We start from the raw sequence: 21,314 nt of genomic DNA, 5'->3' as shown, positions 1-21,314 counted from the left end.
TATTTTTTTTATATATACAAGGTCTAGAATAGAGCAAACCCTCAAAAACTTAATGATTACCATTTGAGTGAAAATATTTTGATTTTATGAATTATATTTGAAATTTTTTTGTATCGATTGAAAGTGGAGTTATTTTGTTAACTTTGTAAGGAAATGGAAAAAGGATCAAACATATATCTATTTTACTTAGAGTAATTTTATCTTTCGTTTAAAAAGTTTCGAATCATAATTCTATCGTTAGTCGATTTAAAATATAACTATTGATATCACTTTGGAGTTCAACCAATAGAAATTTATATTGAGGAGTTTTTTTTTTTTAAAAAAATCAATGGTCAAATTCAAAACGCACACGCACACGCACACGCACGCATGCACACATGCATGTATGCTTGCATTCACGCGCGCCACACACACAATATTTTGAGAATAAATCTTATGTAAAAAATATATACACTTTACCAACAAAAAAAATAGAAATACAAACCGACAAAATATCAATAACAAAAAGAAATGGTGAAGGAAATAAATAATCTTAATTGAAAAATTATAATTTATACACAATAAAATATTAATTGCTATTGATAAATAATAAACTTCGAATATCTTTTAAAAAAGACTCATGAGTTTTAGTTGTTTGGTCATGAGATTATAAGACAAACAACTAACATATATGTCAAATCAAAATCATACCCAACAAACTATTTAATTAAGGAGAGGTGTCACGATCCAAATCCGGGCCGCGATTGGCACCCACACTTACCCTCCTATGTGAGCGAACCAACCAATCTAAACCTTAACATTTCAATATAATATCAACAGAAAGTAATGTGGAAGACTTAAACTCATTAATAAAAACCAATTCAATAACTATTATTTCCCAAAATTTGGAAGTCATCACCACAAGAACATCTACTTCAAACTACTAAATCTAAGAGTTTCTAAGAAGCTAAAAATACATAAAAGCTAGTCCATGCCGGAACTTCAAGGCATCAAGACATGAAGAGGAAGATCCAGTCCAAGCTAGAAGCATTAGCTCACCCTGAATTTCTGATGTAGTAAGACTGGCTTGAATTACTGTTGAGTTGAAGACGATGGCACGTTTGCTGCACTCCACAAATAAACAAGAAGAAAACATAAAAGTAGGGGTCAGTACAAAACACGGGTACTGAGTAGATATCATCGGCCAACTCAAAATAGAAATCAATATATACCAAGTAATATCATAAAATCAACTATGATACTCAACATGTAGCAACAACAAATACTATATCATTAACAATTACCGTCAAGTTCACACATGAGGACTCAAGCCTCCATACCATACTCGTTTGGGAATTATGTTCATTCGATTGAGTATATTAACATCTTTCAAGATTCATTATCTTTATTTCTCTTGTGTCGGTACGTGACACTCCGCTCCCTCATATTCATTAATCCTCTTGTGTCGGTACGTGACACTCCGATCCCCTAAATCTACGTGTCGGTTCGTGACACCCGATCCCCTAAATCTACGTGTCGGTTCGTGACACCCGATCCCCTAAATCTACGTGTCGGTTCGTGACACCCGATCCCCTAAATCTACGTGTCGGTTCGTGACACCCGATCTCCTAAATCTACGTGTCGGTTCGTGACACCCGATCCCCTAATACTACGTGTCGGTTCGTGACACCCGATCCCCTAATACTACGTGTCGGTTCGTGACACCCGATCCCCTAATTCTACGTGTCGGTTTGTGACACCCGATCCCCTAATACTATGTGTCGGTTCGTGACACCCGATCCCCTAATCTCCTTCCATCAATTCATCAAGCCTTCTTTCTTACCAAGGCATCATCAATCTCATTACTTTAGTTCATCAAGCCTTCTCCCTTACCAAGGCATCATCATTAAAAATAGATTAGGTTTTTATCAAGATTTGGGATTCAATAACTTCATCATGCTTAATATAATCACAATTATATAATCACGTTCATGCATGCATACAATTAAGCACATAACAGGGTTTACAATACTACCTATACATATCATTCTCTATTAAGAGTTTACTATGAAAGCATGAAAACCATAACCTACCTCCACCGAAGATTCGTGATCAAGCAAGCAAATTTTCCCAAAGCTTTGTGTTTTTTCCCTTCTCGATCGTCCCTCTCTCTATCGATTCCCTTCTCTCTCTTTCTCTTGTTCTTTCTATTTTCTTTATTCAAACCCTCTTTCTTTTACCCTAATTAGTATATAATTAAGAATAAAAGATGACAATAATAGCTCACTAATTAACTTAAGGTTACCTCTTTTTTCCCCCAAGAAATTGAGTTATTAATATAGACCCCCGAAATATATAATTATATCAGGAATAGTCCAAAACGCCCCTTTAAAACTTAACCAGAATTCCGACTTCAACTGGGATTACGCAACCTGTAACGGCCCGTCGCGCCTGCGACGGTCCGTCATGCAGGTTCGTCAGAGACTTAATTTCCTTAAGGAGTCTGTGACGGCCTGTCGTACCTACGACGGTCCGTCCTGCACTTCCGTCACGACGTTCAGAGAATCGTTCCCTGTATCAAATTCTCAAGAGTTGAAGTGTTTTGAAACGGTGGATCACGACTGTCGCGCCCCATTTTCGCGGAAAACGGGTTTTGTGCGCGACCTAACAACTCTTTTGGGATTTCGAGTTTTTTGGAGTCGCCACCTAACGAATTAAGGCGCGTTAGGGCACCTATCTAACCTAACTAAGTCTAACTAAAGTCAAAGGGCCAGAGATTAGGGTAAGAGTTCAAATTACCTCGAGGGGAAGGTGTTAGGCATCCCTCGAGGTCCACAAGTGTGGGTCCCGGCCGTATCTCATGCAATCTATGTGGGGGTACAAGTAGCAATCAAGGTCGTTTATTAATTTATTTAATCTTACTAAGTGATAACAAATACGAAACAATTAAGACTATTATTCTTATTTATTTATATATGTGAAGCTAGGTGATGACAATAAATAAACAATTAAGCTCATTTTATTTATTTTGACATACGACACTATGTTATAGACAAAATTGGCAAATATTAAGCAATTAGTATGTGCAAAAGTAAAGTTAAAAATTGATAAGTTTATGAATAGGAATTTTTATTTTTAAAAAAATGTTTGTTTCTTTATAGGGATGATGCCACGATATTATTGATCGTGCTCCTCCACCATAGAAACAATTTTGATTTGAGGTCGGTCTAAAAAAGTTATGTTTTAAAAAATGATTTAAAATATTTAGTTCACACGTAGGCACATAAACAATTACATATAAATGCACATAATTCTTTTTGAAATTCATGGGAAGTGGTACTTCCGGGGACGCATCGGTTTTAAAAAAAAATTGGAACTAGACCTCGTAGTTCCTTTGACTTTCCCGCTAACGATAGGTTAGGAGATAGTACTTTATAATTTATTTCAAAATAAAGTAGAGTCATAATCAATCCAAAATTTAAAGAAAGATTGAATTTATGTTACAAGGTTTTGAAATGTTTTTTAAAGCCAAGTTAAATGCATGAAATGATTTAGCATCATAAAAATTTAAGAAAATAACATATTGCAAAAATCTTCATTTTTATGAATATGTTAAGAGTTTATTTACAAGCCTATAGACATGATTTCTAGGTGTAAAAAGTAACACATATATGCATAATTTTGTAAATGGTATGAACAAATTAAACCTTAGACATGGTTTCTACATGATAAGACAAATGAGAATTTATAATATTTTAACATCTAACAACCTACTAGATTTATCAAGATTTGATTTTAACATTTTAAAAATTAATGGATTCTAGTTCTTATTTTTTTTAAGACTTGTTAACAAAACGTCAAGCAAACTGAAAATTGATTAGATTATAACACCTACAAATATCAAATCTATGTGGTTAAAGACAAACCTATAGGCATGATTTCTAAAAAAAATGAGCAAGTAAGCATATAAATTCCCCTCCCCTAGGCGACCCCCAAATAACTTTATTATATGATCTTTAGGGTTACAATTGTTACATCATTCAAATAAATAAAATAGCGAAAAAAATAAAAACATATATATATATGTATATACATTCAAACAAATAAACAAATCCTTCTTCAGTTAATCTTCAACTTGAACCTCAAATATTAAACCTGTCAAAGTAATTAAATAACTACACAAGTAATCACACTTGTTAGTTAAGGTGAGACAATATGCAATCGTTTAATGACGGATTCTATATAAAAACAGACAATGGTTTACACAAATATGTGAATATGAAAATAGTATGAATGTTAAGAATACTAACCTGTTAAACAAAACAAGATGATTCACCTTTTACTCGAACAAAGTAGGAAAATAGCGAAGAAAAAGCACTTGAATATTCACCGAAATATTAATGTTGTTTAAAAGTAACAAAAGAGCAATGAGAGGAGGGAGAGTGATGAGAGAAATTTTTTGGTTGAGAGTGAATGAATGTCTTGAATGAATAAAAGGAGTCTCTTTATATAGTAGAGGAGGGGGGAACAAATAAGGCAAATAAAATTTAAAAGAATCAATTATAATACAATTTTCCTTATTTTAAAGGATATCCTAATCAGAAAAAGTATGTTAATATTTCAATACCAAATATAAACAAGTAAGAAAAATAAAATAAGAAGAGTAATATTTTCCTTAAATAAAGAAGAGCCAAAAATCATTTTACCATATATGAATCAGTTTAAAGCCTTATTACCCAAACAAATCAAATAAGGATATTCAGTATATTAGTAATATACACAAATTGACAGAATTTAAGAAAAGGACTAATTAAGGAATCAATTAAATATTTTTACTTCCAATCAGATTTTTAAAATAGCTAATATTATTCTACAAAATAACATAAGGAAGATAAATAAGGTTGTCATAGATCAAACCAAATATTTATACAAAAGAGGGATTGGTTATATTTCTAAATAAGAGAGCATGAAACAACTATTTTTTAAGTGAATAAATATTTTTTCAAAGACCAAACAAGTAAAAAAAAATTTGCTAATTTTACTGAATGACCTAAAACTTAACTTAAGCTTATTATAACATGTATGAAAAGTGATAGAATAACATACTTACAATTAGCAACATTCATGAAAAATAAAATATCCAAATAAACATTGATCCTTTATCGAATAATCTACAAGCTAGATTTACAAATTAACAAATAAGGGGAACAATAGGCAAGGATCGAAATTAATGGACAGATTCTAAACCAACTTAGTGAACTAGACACTAGAAAATTAACATAAACAACAATTAAATAATTTTCAATACCAAAAATTTAACTATACGGATCAACGCATATTTCAAACGTCATAAGTTATGATAAACATATTAGAAGAATAGCAACATGTGATCAAACCCAGAAAAAAAATAAATTGGATAAACAAAGTAATAATTAATTAAAAAAAAATACCAAAGACTGATCTGTTGAGATCAGTCATATGACCCAAGACCCGGATATCGTCGGAGCTTGCTGTTGGAGCAATTGCCGGAGTTTACTGCCTGCTGGTGGCGGCTCATTGTCGACTGTTGTTGGTCGATGGAAGCTTGCTGTCGGCTGTTGTTAGTCGTTCCCCAAAGGTTGGTAGCTGTTGCTCCTCACCAAAACTCCCTATGGAGAAGAGAGGGGAGGGAGAACGAAAGAAGACGAGAGGCAGGAAGCGGAGGAGAGAGGAGCGTCGCCGCACCAGTTGCTCGCCATGACTACTGGTTAGAGCAGTTGCTGCTGCGACTTGAAGCTGCTGCTGTCGCGCCTCTCCAGGTGCTGCTGTTGCGCGGTGACTGTCGCCGGCCTGCAAAAGAAGAAGGAGAAGAGAAGAGGGGCGAGAGGGAGAAGAGAAGAGGGATGAGGGGGAAACGAAGGAGAGGGAAGGGGAGAGAAGCGAGAAGGTGAGGAGAGGAGAGAGAAGAGCAGCGGTGCTGCTTGGCTTCCGTCCGGCAGTCTCCTCGCCGGGAAAAATGGAAGAGAGGGAGAAAGGCGACTGGAGAGGGGGAGAGAGGGGCGAAGAGAGAGAGAGAGAGGGGGAAGAGGCGGCTGAAAGAGAGGGGGGGAGTAGAAATTTTAGGTTTTGATTTTGTTTTTTTTTTTAGTGTGTTGGAATCAAGAAGAAAAGGGAATTTAATCACAACCGTCGATTAGATAGAGATGGAGGGTTAGGATTAGATCTAGGAATTAATTAAGATGGACGGATGAGATCAAAAGATGATTTCTTGAAATTAGATGAGTTAGATACAGAATGGCTAAAATTGCAATAACATTTGGCTAGAATTGGAATGAAAGAGAGGCTATGATTGTAATAAAACTCTAATTCATGTGGCTAGAATTGAAAGAAATTGGAATATAAATAGGCTAGAATTTAAAATTTAAGGAAAGTGTAGGAATTACTATTTAATTAAAATACTACATATATTAAAATATTTTTTTATGTAATTGAAAATCATTTAAATTTTAACATTTGAAATTCATTAATAATTTAAAATATTTTAATAATATTTACGATAATTTTATAGAATAAAACATACTAATATATAATTTTCAAGCAAAGTCGATTAAAAATTCTAAAATTTAAAATACGTATTTAATCTAATAGTATTCCTAAAAAGGGTCAAAGGTCGGTCAAAATTGGGTGTCAACAGCTGCCCCTTGGTTGATTGAGAATGAAGAATGAATTGTTAGGCAACCAACGTTGACTTAGTAGCCGATTTTGTCCGACCAACGACAGATGTCAGCGGATCAATTGAAGCGAAGTGGAGTTGAAAAAAGGGTACGACCGAGACTTTGGTTTTAAGTCGCCTACATATCTCTGGTTATACGAGAATCAGGTCGTGTGTAGTTCTAGATTCAAGAGCAAATGAAACTCTTAAAAGTTGAAAGAGCGGTAAGGTATTTGGAAGGCACGATATCGGCTTGAATGGATAAGATTAGAGTAGCGAGAAGAGAGAGATTGAGAAGCTAAAAGAGTATGACAGATAAGCGTGAAGAGCATGATAGAGTGGGGTTATCAACATCTGAACAAGGGTTCGGAGTATGAAAGGCGAAGAATTGATAGAGGATAGCGATATAATTGTGATCAAAGGCGATCGATCATATCTGCAAATTCTAGATAAAATGTTAGCTTATAAATAAATAAAGTATGACCAATAATAATAAAATATGAGTTCTAAATAGAAAAGAGGTGATAAAAAGCGTATCTGTTTGAGACGTACTGCAAGCCTTGATTGTCTGTAACTTCTTGAAGGATTGAACCAATCTCTGAAGAATGACGTCAAACTCCAATAGATTTGACACTATAAAGATATATTAATAGACGAAAATATCTAGTTATATGGAGAATCTAAACGTCATTTCAAGGTGGACGAGCCTAAGTGTCGTTTTAAGGCAGACAACCTAGATGTTTTATAAAGCGAACAAAATATCTTATAAGCGGGCGAACCTAAATGTCTTATGAGGCGGACAAGCCTAAATGTCCCTTGTAAGGCGGACGAGCCTAGATGTCACATTGTAAGGCGGACGAACCTAGATGTCGCATTGTAAGGCGGACGAGCCTAGATGTCGCATTGTAAGGCGGACGAACCTAGATGTCGCATTGTAAGGCGGACGAGCCTAGATGTCGCATTGTAAGGCGGACGAACCTAGATGTCGCATTGTAAGGCGGACGAGCCTAGATGTCGCATTGTAAGGCGGACGAACCTAGATGTCGCATTGTAAGGCGGACGAGCCTAGATGTCGCATTGTAAGGCGGACGAGCCTAGATGTCGCATTGTAAGGCGGACGAACCTAGATGTCGCATTGTAAGGCGGACGAACCTAGATGTCGCATTGTAAGGCGGACGAGCCTAGATGTCGCATTGTAAGGCGGACGAACCTAGATGTCGCATTGTAAGGCGGACGAGCCTAGATGTCGCATTGTAAGGCGGACGAGCCTAGATGTCGCATTGTAAGGCGGACGAACCTAGATGTCGCATTGTAAGGCGGACGAGCCTAGATGTCGCATTGTAAGGCGGACGAGCCTAGCTGAAGACATAGAAAGTCACAGTGGCGAGTTGAATCCGAAGATATCTTCATGGTAGCCTGAATGATAGCGAAACAATAGTTCGAGTAGCCAAGAATTTGTTGTAGCCTTTGTGTGTAAGCAAAGGAACAGCCGTTCAGAAGGCGACTTTGTCTGTAATCTGCATAACTGTAACTTGTAGTAGAGTAATTAGAGCAAAATAAGCGGTGAATGTAAACATGATGCAATTTCCCATATAGACCATGAATGTTTGCCTTAAGTCCATGCAAGATGATGTCTTAGGCTATGGTGTCTAGGGCCATGATACGTGAAATGTATCCTCAGGTCATGAAATGTTGTCTGCAGGCCATGAAGATGACGCCTTTAGACTATGACACCTTCGGATTATGATAGGAAGAAATTGAACCCTTACGCCATGATATGATGTCCGCAGGCCATGAGGATGATGCCTTTAGACTATGACGCCTTAGGAACATGATATGCATAAAATAAGTCCTCAGGCCATGACATGAAGTCCGTAGGCTATGAAAGATGATGCCTTTGGAGGATGACGCCCTTGGGATATCAGTAATGAGTAAAGAGAGTGTATCTGTTTTTGACATCTGTTGATACTTATGACTTGATTTGATTCGGGCACATGTAAACTTCGAGCACGATGCAATCTTGAGCTTATGCAAACTTCGGGCACAATGCAGTCTCAGGCACGATGCGATGGTGCATTTCTTCGGGCACATGCAATATCGAGCACATGCAATGATGCATTTCTTTGGGCACATGCAATATCGAGCACAATGCGATGATGCACTTCCTCGAGCACATGCAGTATCGAGCATATGTAATGGTGCATTTCTTCGGGCACATAAAATATCGAGCGCATGCAATAATGCAATTCTTCGAGCATAAGTCAATATTGGGCATATGCGATGATGTGTTTCCTCGGGCACATGAAATATCGAGCACATGCAATGATGCATTTCTTCGGGCACATAAAATATCGAGCGCATGCAATAATGCGGTTCTTCGAGCATAAGTCAATATTGGGCATATGCGATGATGTGTTTCCTCGGGCACATGAAATATCGAGCACATGCAATGATGCATTTCTTCGGGCACATAAAATATCGAGCGCATGCAATAATGCGGTTCTTCGAGCATAAGTCAATATTGGGCATATGCGATGATGTATTTCCTCGGGCATATGATATATCGAGCACGTGCAATAATGTGTTCCTTCGGGCTCATGCGATATCAGGCACATGAAATGATGCATTTCGGCATTCTCGGGCATAACATAATGATGTAGTTCTTTGAGCATAGGGTGATATCAAGCGTAGGTGCGAAATGATGCAATATCGGGCATAACGTAATTTGTCAGCACAGTAGTTGCTTGAGGGCATACAGTAGCTTGGGCGTCCGCCTTATTGGAAGGATCGAGTGTCATATGTCGGGCTCAAATGTTGTGATGTTGATTGTTGCAGTTGCCTTTGTATATGTACCTGTATTTTCTACATTCAAAGAAAAATAGTTAGTTTAAACGGGGGAAGGTTGATCTGTATCCGTAATTTGGCGCAGCGTGCTCCTTTGGCTTGCCATCCACACCTCTTCGGGCGTCTGTTTTTTTTTCATAAAAAGAAAGGGAAAAGGAGAGAAAAAATAATAATAAAAACAAAAACTTTCAAAGATTTTGAAATTATCATTTAATAAAAGCTGATGTCGAATCTTTGACCATGGCATAGGTTGAGACTTTACAACGTCTGACTCAAAAGTGGAGCTATCATTTAATCTTCGTTGTATGCTGACTGCTTGTTGAGAAGAAACTTTCGGTGAAATTTTGAGTTTACTCAAAATTTCTGCCCCAGTATGAAGATGTGCCAGGAGAAGTCTTGATGGAATTTTTGAGATCCTCTCAAAAATTCTGCCCCAGTTATCAGTAGAAAAGGGGGAAATGAAAGTTTTATTTATAATAAGACCGAACCCCACAGGAGCGCCTACGTATCCCCTCTTAAATGGGAATCAGGTCTGACGTAGTTCCAAATTACAAAAGAGCATGAATAAATCTCTAGATGTAATATTTTTTCACAGAATCTGAATTGATAGGTTTTGGCCAAACTTCTCCATCCATTTCTGCAAGTATGAGGGCTCCGCCTGTCAGTACTCGAGAGACTATGTATGGACCTTGCCAATTTGGTGAAAATTTACCCTTTGCCTCGTCTTGATTTGGAAAAATCCACTTCAAAACCAGTTTCCCAGGTGAGAAATGTCTGGGTTTAACTTTCTTGTTGAAAGCTCTGGCCATTCTATTCTGATAGAGCTGACCATGACAAATGGCGTTAATTCTTCTTCCATCTATTAATGCCAAATTCTCTGCCCGACCTCGTATCCAATCAGCATCACTCAACTTTGCTTCTTGGATGATCCTTAGGGAAGGTATCTCAACTTCGGCGGGTATCACAGCTTCGGTGCCGTATACTAAGAAGTAAGGTGTGGCCCCTGTGAAAGTTCTGATTGTGGTACGATACCCCAGCAATGCGAAAGGTAGCTTTTCCTGCCAGTGTTTGTGATTATCGATCATCTTGCGCAATATCCTTTTGATGTTTTTGTTTGCCGCCTCAACAGCCCCATTCATCTGTGGCCTGTATGCTGTAGAGTTTCGATGACTGATCTTGAACTTCTCACACATTGATCTCATCAGGTCACTGTTTAGGTTAGTGCCGTTATCGGTGATGATTGACTCAGGAATTCCAAACCTACAAATAATGTTGTTTTTGACAAAGTCATCCACAACTTTCTTTGTCACTGATTTATGGGAGGTGGCCTCAACCCACTTGGTGAAATAGTCAATTGCAACAAGAATGAATCTGTGCCCGTTGGATGCTGTTGGTTCGATTGGACCAATGACATCCATGCCCCATGCTGCAAACGGCCAAGGTGAACTAGTGACATGGAGTTCGTTGGGAGGTACTCGAATCATATCTGCGTGAGTCTGACATTGATGGCATTTCTGGACGTAGCGAATGCAGTCTGTCTCCATAGTTAGCCAATAATATCCTGATCTCAGAATCTTCTTTGCTAATGTAAAACCGTTCATGTGAGGGCCACAGGTGCCTGCATGTATCTCTTCGACCAGCCTGCGAGCCTCTCTTGCTTCGACGCATCTTAACAGTCCCAAATCGGGAGTTCTCTTATAGAGTATTTCCCCACTTAAGAAGAATTGGGTTGCTAACCTTCGAATTGTACGCTTTTGTACACTTGTTGCATCTTCTGTGTATTCACCACTCTTCAAATATCTTCTAATGTCATCATACCAGGGCTTTCCATCAGGCTCTTCCTCAACATGGAAACAATAAGCTGGTTGTTCATGTATATAAATGTGAATAGGATCGATGTAATTGTGATCAGGGTGTCGAATCATAGAAGACAGAGTGGCTAAGGCGTCTGCAAATTCATTTTGGACCCTTGGTACATGTCTAAATTCTGTTTTGACAAACCTTTTACATAGCTTGTGCACGCACTCCAAATATGGTAACAACTTTCGATTTTTTGTTGCCCAATCACCTCGAACCTGATGGATCAATAGGTCTGAATCCCCTATTATTATCATTTCCTGGACATCCAAGTCGATCGCCCGTCGGAGACCTAGTATGCAGGCTTCGTATTCAGCCATATTATTTGAGCAAAGGAATCTGAGTTTTGCTGATACTGGATAATGTTGCCCGGTGGGTGAGATCAAAACAGCCCCAATGCCGCATCCATTCAGATTTTTAGCTCCATCAAAAAACATTCTCCATCCATCATATTCTTCAGAAATGTCTTCTCCCACAAACGCCACCTCTTCATCTGGGAAGTAGGTCTTCAGCGGTCTGTAATCATCGTCCACGGGATTCTCTGCCATATGGTCTGCTAATGCCTGTGCTTTCACTGCTTTTTGCGTGACATACACTATGTCAAACTCACTCAACAGTATCTGCCATTTTGCCAGTTTACCTGTGGGCATAGGCTTTTGAAAGATATACTTCAAAGGATCCATCCTTGAAATCAGATAAGTGGTATGCGATGAGAGGTAATGTCGTAACTTTTGGGCAACCCATGTTAGAGCACAACAGGTACGCTCTAATAGAGAGTATCGGGCTTCGCACGATGTGAACTTCTTGCTCATATAATATATTGCTTGCTCCTTCCTCCCTGTTTCATCGTGTTGTCCCAAGATGCAACTGAAAGCATTATCCAATACTGAAATATACAAAAGTAATGGTCTACCTGACTCTGGTGGCACCAATACAGGAGGATTGGATAGATAATCTTTGATCTTGTCAAATGCCTGTTGACATTCACTTGTCCATTTCACTGCAGCATCCTTTTTTAACAGCTTGAAGATAGGTTCACAGATGACAGTAGACTGAGCAATGAAACGACTGATGTAGTTAAGTCGCCCCAAGAAACTCATTACCTCCTTCTTGTTCTTTGGTGGGGGAAGATCACGAATGGCTTTGATCTTTGACGGGTCCAATTCTATACCTCGACGACTGACAATGAAACCTAAAAGCTTTCCAGCAAGCACACCGAAGACACATTTTGCCGGATTCAGTTTCAGATTGTACTTGCGTAGCCTGGCAAAGAATTTCCGTAAATCCTCCAAATGATTTAAACTTTCCTTTGATTTGATGATGACATCATCCACATAAACCTCAATTTCCTTATGGATCATGTCGTGAAACAAAGTAGTCATCGCTCTCATGTACGTAGCTCCAGCGTTCTTTAGTCCAAAAGGCATCACCTTGTAGTTATAGACGCCCCACGGCGTGATGAAAGCGGTTTTCTCAGCGTCGTCTTTGTGCATCTCGATTTGATGATAGCCGGCAAAGCAATCCACAAATGACTGAGTTTCGTGCTTAGCACAATTATCAATCAGTATGTGTATGTTTGGTAACGGAAAGTTATCTTTAGGGCTAGCTTTATTGAGATCTCGGTAATCCACGCAAACTCTGACCTTGCCGTCTTTCTTGGGCACTGGAACGACATTTGCAAGCCAAGTTGGGTATTCTGTCACTTGGAGTATCCCAACATCTAATTGCTTTGATACTTCTTCTTTGATTTTCAAACTCATCTCGGGCTTGTATTTTCTCAGCTTCTGTTTTACCGGAGGACATGCTGGATCAGTGGGTAGTCGATGGGCTACGATTGCAGTACTTAGCCCTGTCATGTCTGCGTAGGACCACGCGAAAATATCCTTATTCTCTATGAGAAACTCGGTATACTCTTTCTTGTCTTCTTTTGTCATATGGATGCTTACTCGGGTTTCTTGTATCACCTCTGCATTTCCCAAATTCACCACTTCTGTCTCTACCAAATTTGGATTGGGTTTTTCCTCGAATTCCTCAACCCTTTTGATTAACTCCTCTGGAACCTCATTGTCTTCGACTTCTTCTAAGTCATTAAGGTTAAGCTGAGCAGTCTCATTGTATGCCACAATCTCAGATTCGACATTTTTATAATGAATTTTGCTGGTGAGAAGAAAAAAAAATAGCAAAAATTAAATACAAGACAAAAAAAAATGGGAAAAGAACTTTATTGATAAAGATTTGAAAATTTCATAAGTCCTCATTTGAAAGCAATACATGGGACGGGAATTAAAACGTTTATTAAAACTCCTTTATTTGAATTAAAATTTTATAGAAAAACATCTTCCAAGGCTACCCAGATGCTCGACGAGGTCTGGATGGAGTCGAGGTCCAGTAGCTGACGCTGATCTTTGCCTCCTTGCTTCCACTAGGGCCCCCTTTCTCCTCCTCGTTGATCACGACGTTGCAAACTTTCCCTTCTTCTTTGGTTAGTGATAACCCCTTCAAGTCGTCTGAGATCTCATCAATATTGTCTCCCATGAAACCTGCTGATCGAAATGATTGATACAATGGCGGTATGGGTTTCTTCAATGGATAGTAGTACCCATCTCTAGGTGGTCGCCAATCGAGCCATTCTTCGGTGGTGTATTTATAACCAAAACCAAAAGTGGTGGAATGTCGAACAGGCTGTATAGGTTCGACTATCCCTTGTAATTTAGCTCCCAAACCTTTCCCAAGCTCGAAACCGAACCAGGCCATCATATCTATGATTTTTTGGCTGAACCAAGGTTGCAACTCAATATTACCAACAAGCTCCACTGTATGGTACATTTCGCCATCCCTATTCTCTCTTCCTTCAATCGTGTATACAGGATGCCCTTTTTCCCCATGGACCACAACCTCTTCATAATCCCATTCAAACTTCAGGCATTGGTGAAGAGTAGATGGAACCGCTCCAGCCATATGAATCCATGGACGACCCAATAATAAGTTGTACGATGAAGGGATGTCCAAAATTTGGAAAGCTATGGGGAAAGTGACAGGACCAATGAGCATGTCCAAGGTTATCTCCCCAATAGTGCCTCTCTGAGAGCCGTCAAATGCTCTCACATTCATCTTCCATGTCTGAATTTTTGCACTATCCACACCCAGCCTCGTCAGTGTGCTCAGAGGGCAAATGTTTAAACCTGAACCTGCATCAACTAATGCTTTGTTTATCACCTTATCCTGATACTGAACCGAAATGTACAAAGCTTTATTGTGAGTTGTTCCTTCGATTGGCAGTTCATCTTTGTGAAAAGATATTTTGTAAGCCTCAAAGACCTGCCCCACCATTTGGGATACCTCTCCATGAGTGATGTTGGACGGGACATAAGCTTCACCAAGGATCTTCAGAAGGGCATCTCGATGAGTTTCGGAAGATTGTAGTAACTCCAGAATTGATATTTGGGAAGGGGTTTTACTCAGCTGCTCAATGACAGAGTATTCTTTCGCTTTAACCTTTTTCCAAATACTTTGATCCTCGAGCTCTACGATTGGCGCTTTGGATTTGCTAGAGCTTCCCTGAACCAAATTTTCAGAAGTGTAAATTCTTCCAGATCTGGTGACCCCTGTTGCAACATCTGTCTCTTCCACATTTGTTTCTCTTTTGTTGTAATCCCAAGGTACAGCATGTGTGTCACATTGTGTTGGGGAGGATGCCTTATAGACAGCGAATGGTGGTCTGGGTGCAGCAACTTCTACTTCAAATGGGGCGAGTCCTTGCACTATTAGTGGTGCCTGGGCAGTGGTAGGCATGGCTTCCTCTGTTTCGACGGACCAGATAGATTCTTCCCAATCCCAGACATCACCAGCTTCCACCATGTTGACTTGATGGTTAGGGAGAGGATTATTCGCAACATTCGGTGTAGGATCCTTCAGTTGGATGGTCTTTGTATCAATCAACATTTGAACCTTATCCTTAAGGGCTCTGCAAACTTCGGTGGTGTGGCCCTTCATCCCAGAATGGTAGGCGCAGACCTTGTTAGGGTCGTACCATTTCGCGCGAACGTCCACAGGTAATGCAGGAATTGGAGAGACGTACCCAGCTTGTTTCAGTCTCTCATAAAGTTGTGCTATGGGTTCAGCCAAAGGGGTATAGGTTTTTGTAGGTCTTCTTTCATAGGAAGGTCTGTTTCGGTAATTTGGTGTTTGAGTGGGTGGTGGAGTTTGGAAGTGTGTTGGTTGAACATTATAGACAGGATATGAGGCATGCAAATATTGAGGAGGAGCATTTTGGTAATATATTGGCATGGGTTGGGGAGATATAGGGGGTGGAGCTGAGGGATGTTGAGGGTATGGGGTGTGAAGGTATGGGGTGTGAGGGTATGGGGATGGTGGTGGGTTTGTTGTCTTATGCCTCAAAGGGGTCCTAGTTCCATGAGCCATCATTACAGAACCTGTTTTCTTTCGATTCTCTGTCATTCCACCAGATTGCAGAGCCTTGTTGGTTGCTTGTAAAGCCTCCAAGTTGATGATAGTCCCATTCTTTATGCCTTCTTCAATTCTTTCGCCTAGTTTGATGATTTCAGCGAAACTCTTTTCAGCCACCAGCATCATTCGGTCATAGTATTGTGGTTCTTGGGCACGGATGAAATAGTCTTTCATTTGAGATTCTTCCATAGGGGGTCTGGCCCTAGCCGCCTCAGACCTCCATCTTATGGCATATTCTCTGAAGGATTCACTTGGTTTCTTCTTTAGGTTCTGAATGTAAAACCAATCAGGCGCATTTTCAATATTGAAACCAAACCTATTCATGAAGTCAGTTGCCATATCAACCCATTTTATCCATTTCCGCGAGTCTTGCTCAATGTACCATGATAGGGCCTCCCCAGTAAGACTTCTCATGAACAACTTCATGAGTATCCTCTCATCTCTCCCCACCCCTACAAGTTTGTCGCAATACATTCGTAGGTGGGCTTTGGGATCCCCAGTGCCATTGAACGTCTCAAACTTCGGAAGCTTGTATCCTTCGGGCAGTTCCACATCAGGATGCATGCACAGATCTTCATAGCCCAATCCTCCCAACCTTTTGTTGCCTTCCACGTGTTGTACCCTGTTGGTCAAGTTGTCTAATCTCTCAGTCAGGTTTTTTATTAAGATGTCTTTCTGATGGGACTCTGACTCATGGAGGTCATGAGTCAGAGGGGCAGTTTCAACGTATATGGGATTGGGATTGTTGTTCCCAAAAGTATGTGGGATATTTGTGTTTGGGGTTGTTTCTGGGACAGTTGGTTTGGTATGTTGGTAATAGTGGTGAAATGGAAATTGGGTATTTTGGGCGTGGGGTGGTGGAAAGGCATTTGGACGAATGGGTTCAGGTGGGGATATATGGATTGGAGGATTGTCTGGCGTGGCTGTTTGATTAGGAGGATTGTCTATGTTTTCTCCAAATTGGGTTCCAAGAGAGATAGACAACTTGGCCAAATCACGCATGTTGGCTACCTCTTCTTCCAATTGCGAAATCTTGTGCTCGAGTCTTAGGATAAGATTATTATGAAGTTGTCCTCCCTCAGAAGCTTCTACCCTTTCAGTGGTGCTGTTGTCGTCAACCATTTTTCCTTTGTCTTTTGAGCTTGCTCTTTGAGAAGAAGGAGAAGGGGGGGTCCCTTTTGATCGTGTATGTGCCAGGATGAAGGACAGATCAACCTTAGGAAATGGGAAAACAATAGAATCAAAAGAAAAGAGTTAGGGGTTAAGATAATATCACAATATCAACACGTTGTTTTGAAATAAACGCCCTAAATGCAAGGAACCTCGTTGAGCCAGAGGTAGGCCTAAGCGACACATAAGTGATGCATAATAATTAATTCAAGCCTTATTTGCCAATTTGGAGTTTAGAGTTAGATAATAGAACAACTTTCGATTATTGAAATAATTTCTGTTTATTACATCAATCTAAAGATAACTAAAGGGCTAGGGATAACATATGGGGAGTAAAGAGAAATAAATAATAAATAAAAGCTTTAATCATGTTGCTCTCCAATGTTAGGCACAATCTGCTTCTTCATTTCTAGGGTAATGTCATAATCAGTGTTGAGGAGGTTGCGAGCCCATCTTCTCTCTTTTTCATCGCCAAAACCAGGAAGACCTCCTTCGCTTAAATCTCTATGCTCTGCATCTTCTAAAAGCTATACATAATATTCAGGTGTGCAGAAGGGTCGGTGCTCTTGAACATCGATAGTTATCACATTCTTCCATCTTCGCAGTATGGTGTTCACTTGCGGTAATTCTGACCCAAAGTCATATCCATAGTGGCTCATATGGGATCGTAGAGGTATCATTTGGATCTGTCCGAATTGTCGAAGGACTCGAAGTGGTGCGTAAGGTTGCACACCGTTCAAACCGATAAGCTCAATGAAGTAAAGTTCATTTCCTCTTATGATGGCACGTCGTGGCTTCAACCAATAATACTTCCATTGGATTTCAACGGCTGACCGCTCCTTTAGGTATGTGAACCAGTCCTCTGTTCCCACAGGGGAGATAAAATGTTTCATCCTTAGGGGATGGTTGATAATTTTGTTCCCCATAGTCCCTCTGACGATGTCTACTTTATTAGCTCTTTGGTAGAAATGTTCGACGGCCCAAAGTTGCAGCAGAAAGTTGCACCCTTCAAAGTATCTTTTGCCTTTGGTGCATGCAGTCAAAGCTCTTAGAATTTCTGCGAGTATCATAGGGACCAAGGTTTTCCCTCCTCGAGCCAACATACGAACCACATAACATAAGCCGGTGTGGATCTTTCCTCCTTCTCTAGGAAAAACCAATGAGCCTAATAGGGCGACAGCGAATGCATTAAGACGATATCTTTCCCATTTTGCAGAAGAGCAAGCAAATTCTCTATGAAAGTTTTGATGACCTTCCTCATCCCCAAAGCGTGAATATAAGAACTCTAAAGAAATCCAACCTTCTTTCAGACAAAGTAGATTTGGATTATGACACATGCCCATTTGCTTCAAAAAAGATCTTGGACTTGGCTTGTGTGGAACAATCATTTCCAACTCTTTGTATGCGAGACCCATGAATCCTCCAACTTCTTCTATTGTTGGAGTTAACTCAAAATCCCTGAACTTGAAGACTAACCTCTCAGTGTCCCAGAATTTCAACAATGCCTTGATTAAGTGACGATCTGACTCTACGGAGATCAAAGCAGTGAGGCCGCCTAACAATTCATTTGCTTCTAACTCTCGATTTTTTTGAATATCTTTCCACCAAGTCTTCAAAATGGGATTAACCTTGACCACCATTTGCGTGTTGGGAAAGTGAGGGTAAGCCATGACTCTGCAAACAAAGTAACAAACAACTTCTAAACTCCATTTTGGCAATGTTGACTTGATTTAATTATTATGATCAGGTTGACACATAAATATGCAATTTGTCTAAGGGTGTTGGGGCCCTTTAGACGAGAGGGTGGCTACTAATTACATGGATTGACACCAAGGGTCAAACCTCCTAGGGCTTATGCAGCATGTATGACTTAACCAGGACTTCTAAGAGTGGTTTGACACGGACTTGAAAGGGATTCTATGCGAGAGGCTCGTGGCTTCGCGGTAGTAAAACTATCCACTACGTCCACGCATATGCCGACTCTCTATAATGGGTATTTGTATAAGATTGGAGTAGTTGTGAGAGGTGCAAAGGCACAACATCACGAGAACAAAATAAAAAAGGAAGAGGGTCCCAATTGGGGGAAGTATGAGCGGGATGCCAATTTATTAAAGCAGTAAACATTTAGCATTTAAATTGGAAAACGGTAACATATAGGCAGTTTATAAACAATAAATAAATAAGCATAAATAAAGGAAAGTAGACATATAAAGATATGAAAACTACGCAAATAAAGCAAGAGAATACGAGATTAAACATGTAAACAAATAAGGGGAGAGGGAAGAGGTGAAAACATGATAATAAACAATTAAGGAAAAGGGAAAGGGAGGAATATGAAGATGAGATAATAAATAGGGCAACAAAACATGGTAAGCACCTAATGAATAAAATAAACCCCACATAAATAAGCAGTTAACACGTAATGGTAAGAACCTAACATCCCCAGCGGAGTCGCCATTCTGTCGCGCCCCATTTTCGCGGAAAACGGGTTTTGTGCGCGACCTAACAACTCTTTTGGGATTTCGAGTTTTTTGGAGTCGCCACCTAACGAATTAAGGCGCGTTAGGGCACCTATCTAACCTAACTAAGTCTAACTAAAGTCAAAGGGCCAGAGATTAGGGTAAGGGTTCAAATTACCTCGAGGGGAAGGTGTTAGGCATCCCTCGAGGTCCACAAGTGTGGGTCCCGGCCGTATCTCATGCAATCTATGTGGGGGTACAAGTAGCAATCAAGGTCGTTTATTAATTTATTTAATCTTACTAAGTGATAACAAATACGAAACAATTAAGACTATTATTCTTATTTATTTAGATATGTGAAGCTAGGTGATGACAATAAATAAACAATTAAGCTCATTTTATTTATTTTGACATACGACACTATGTTATAGACAAAATTGGCAAATATTAAGCAATTAGTATGTGCAAAAGTAAAGTTAAAAATTGATAAGTTTATGAATAGGAATTTTTATTTTTAAAAAAATGTTTGTTTCTTTATAGGGATGATGCCACGATATTATTGATCGTGCTCCTCCACCATAGAAACAATTTTGATTTGAGGTCGGTCTAAAAAAGTTATGTTTTAAAAAATGATTTAAAATATTTAGTTCACACGTAGGCACATAAACAATTACATATAAATGCACATAATTCTTTTTGAAATTCATGGGAAGTGGTACTTCCGGGGACGCATCGGTTTTAAAAAAAAATTGGAACTAGACCTCGTAGTTCCTTTGACTTTCCCGCTAACGATAGGTTAGGAGATAGTACTTTATAATTTATTTCAAAATAAAGTAGAGTCATAATCAATCCAAAATTTAAAGAAAGATTGAATTTATGTTACAAGGTTTTGAAATGTTTTTTAAAGCCAAGTTAAATGCATGAAATGATTTAGCATCATAAAAATTTAAGAAAATAACATATTGCAAAAATCTTCATTTTTATGAATATGTTAAGAGTTTATTTACAAGCCTATAGACATGATTTCTAGGTGTAAAAAGTAACACATATATGCATAATTTTGTAAATGGTATGAACAAATTAAACCTTAGACATGGTTTCTACATGATAAGACAAATGAGAATTTATAATATTTTAACATCTAACAACCTACTAGATTTATCAAGATTTGATTTTAACATTTTAAAAATTAATGGATTCTAGTTCTTATTTTTTTTAAGACTTGTTAACAAAACGTCAAGCAAACTGAAAATTGATTAGATTATAACACCTACAAATATCAAATCTATGTGGTTAAAGACAAACCTATAGGCATGATTTCTAAAAAAATGAGCAAGTAAGCATATAAATTCCCCTCCCCTAGGCGACCCCCAAATAACTTTATTATATGATCTTTAGGGTTACAATTGTTACATCATTCAAATAAATAAAATAGCGAAAAAAATAAAAACATATATATATATGTATATACATTCAAACAAATAAACAAATCCTTCTTCAGTTAATCTTCAACTTGAACCTCAAATATTAAACCTGTCAAAGTAATTAAATAACTACACAAGTAATCACACTTGTTAGTTAAGGTGAGACAATATGCAATCGTTTAATGACGGATTCTATATAAAAACAGACAATGGTTTACACAAATATGTGAATATGAAAATAGTATGAATGTTAAGAATACTAACCTGTTAAACAAAACAAGATGATTCACCTTTTACTCGAACAAAGTAGGAAAATAGCGAAGAAAAAGCACTTGAATATTCACCGAAATATTAATGTTGTTTAAAAGTAACAAAAGAGCAATGAGAGGAGGGAGAGTGATGAGAGAAATTTTTTGGTTGAGA

General features: G+C 38.7%; 1 protein-coding gene across 1 annotated transcript; it reads right to left on the bottom strand.

Moving 5' to 3' along the window:
• Window positions 1–13,717: 13,717 nt before the first annotated feature.
• LOC138338652 (uncharacterized) lies at window positions 13,718–16,960 on the bottom strand. Its single transcript, XM_069289630.1, has one exon. The coding sequence runs from the start codon at window positions 16,958–16,960 to the stop codon at window positions 13,718–13,720; it is 3,243 nt and encodes a 1,080-aa protein (XP_069145731.1).
• Between the last annotated feature and the right edge of the window lie 4,354 nt (window positions 16,961–21,314).

The sequence above is a fragment of the Solanum lycopersicum genome, chromosome 9 (genome assembly GCF_036512215.1).
Source record: "Solanum lycopersicum chromosome 9, SLM_r2.1".
Lineage (NCBI taxonomy): Eukaryota > Viridiplantae > Streptophyta > Magnoliopsida > Solanales > Solanaceae > Solanum > Solanum lycopersicum.
The sequence above is the reverse complement of the archived record's forward strand: the minus strand, read 5'-3'. Positions and strand labels throughout refer to the sequence as shown.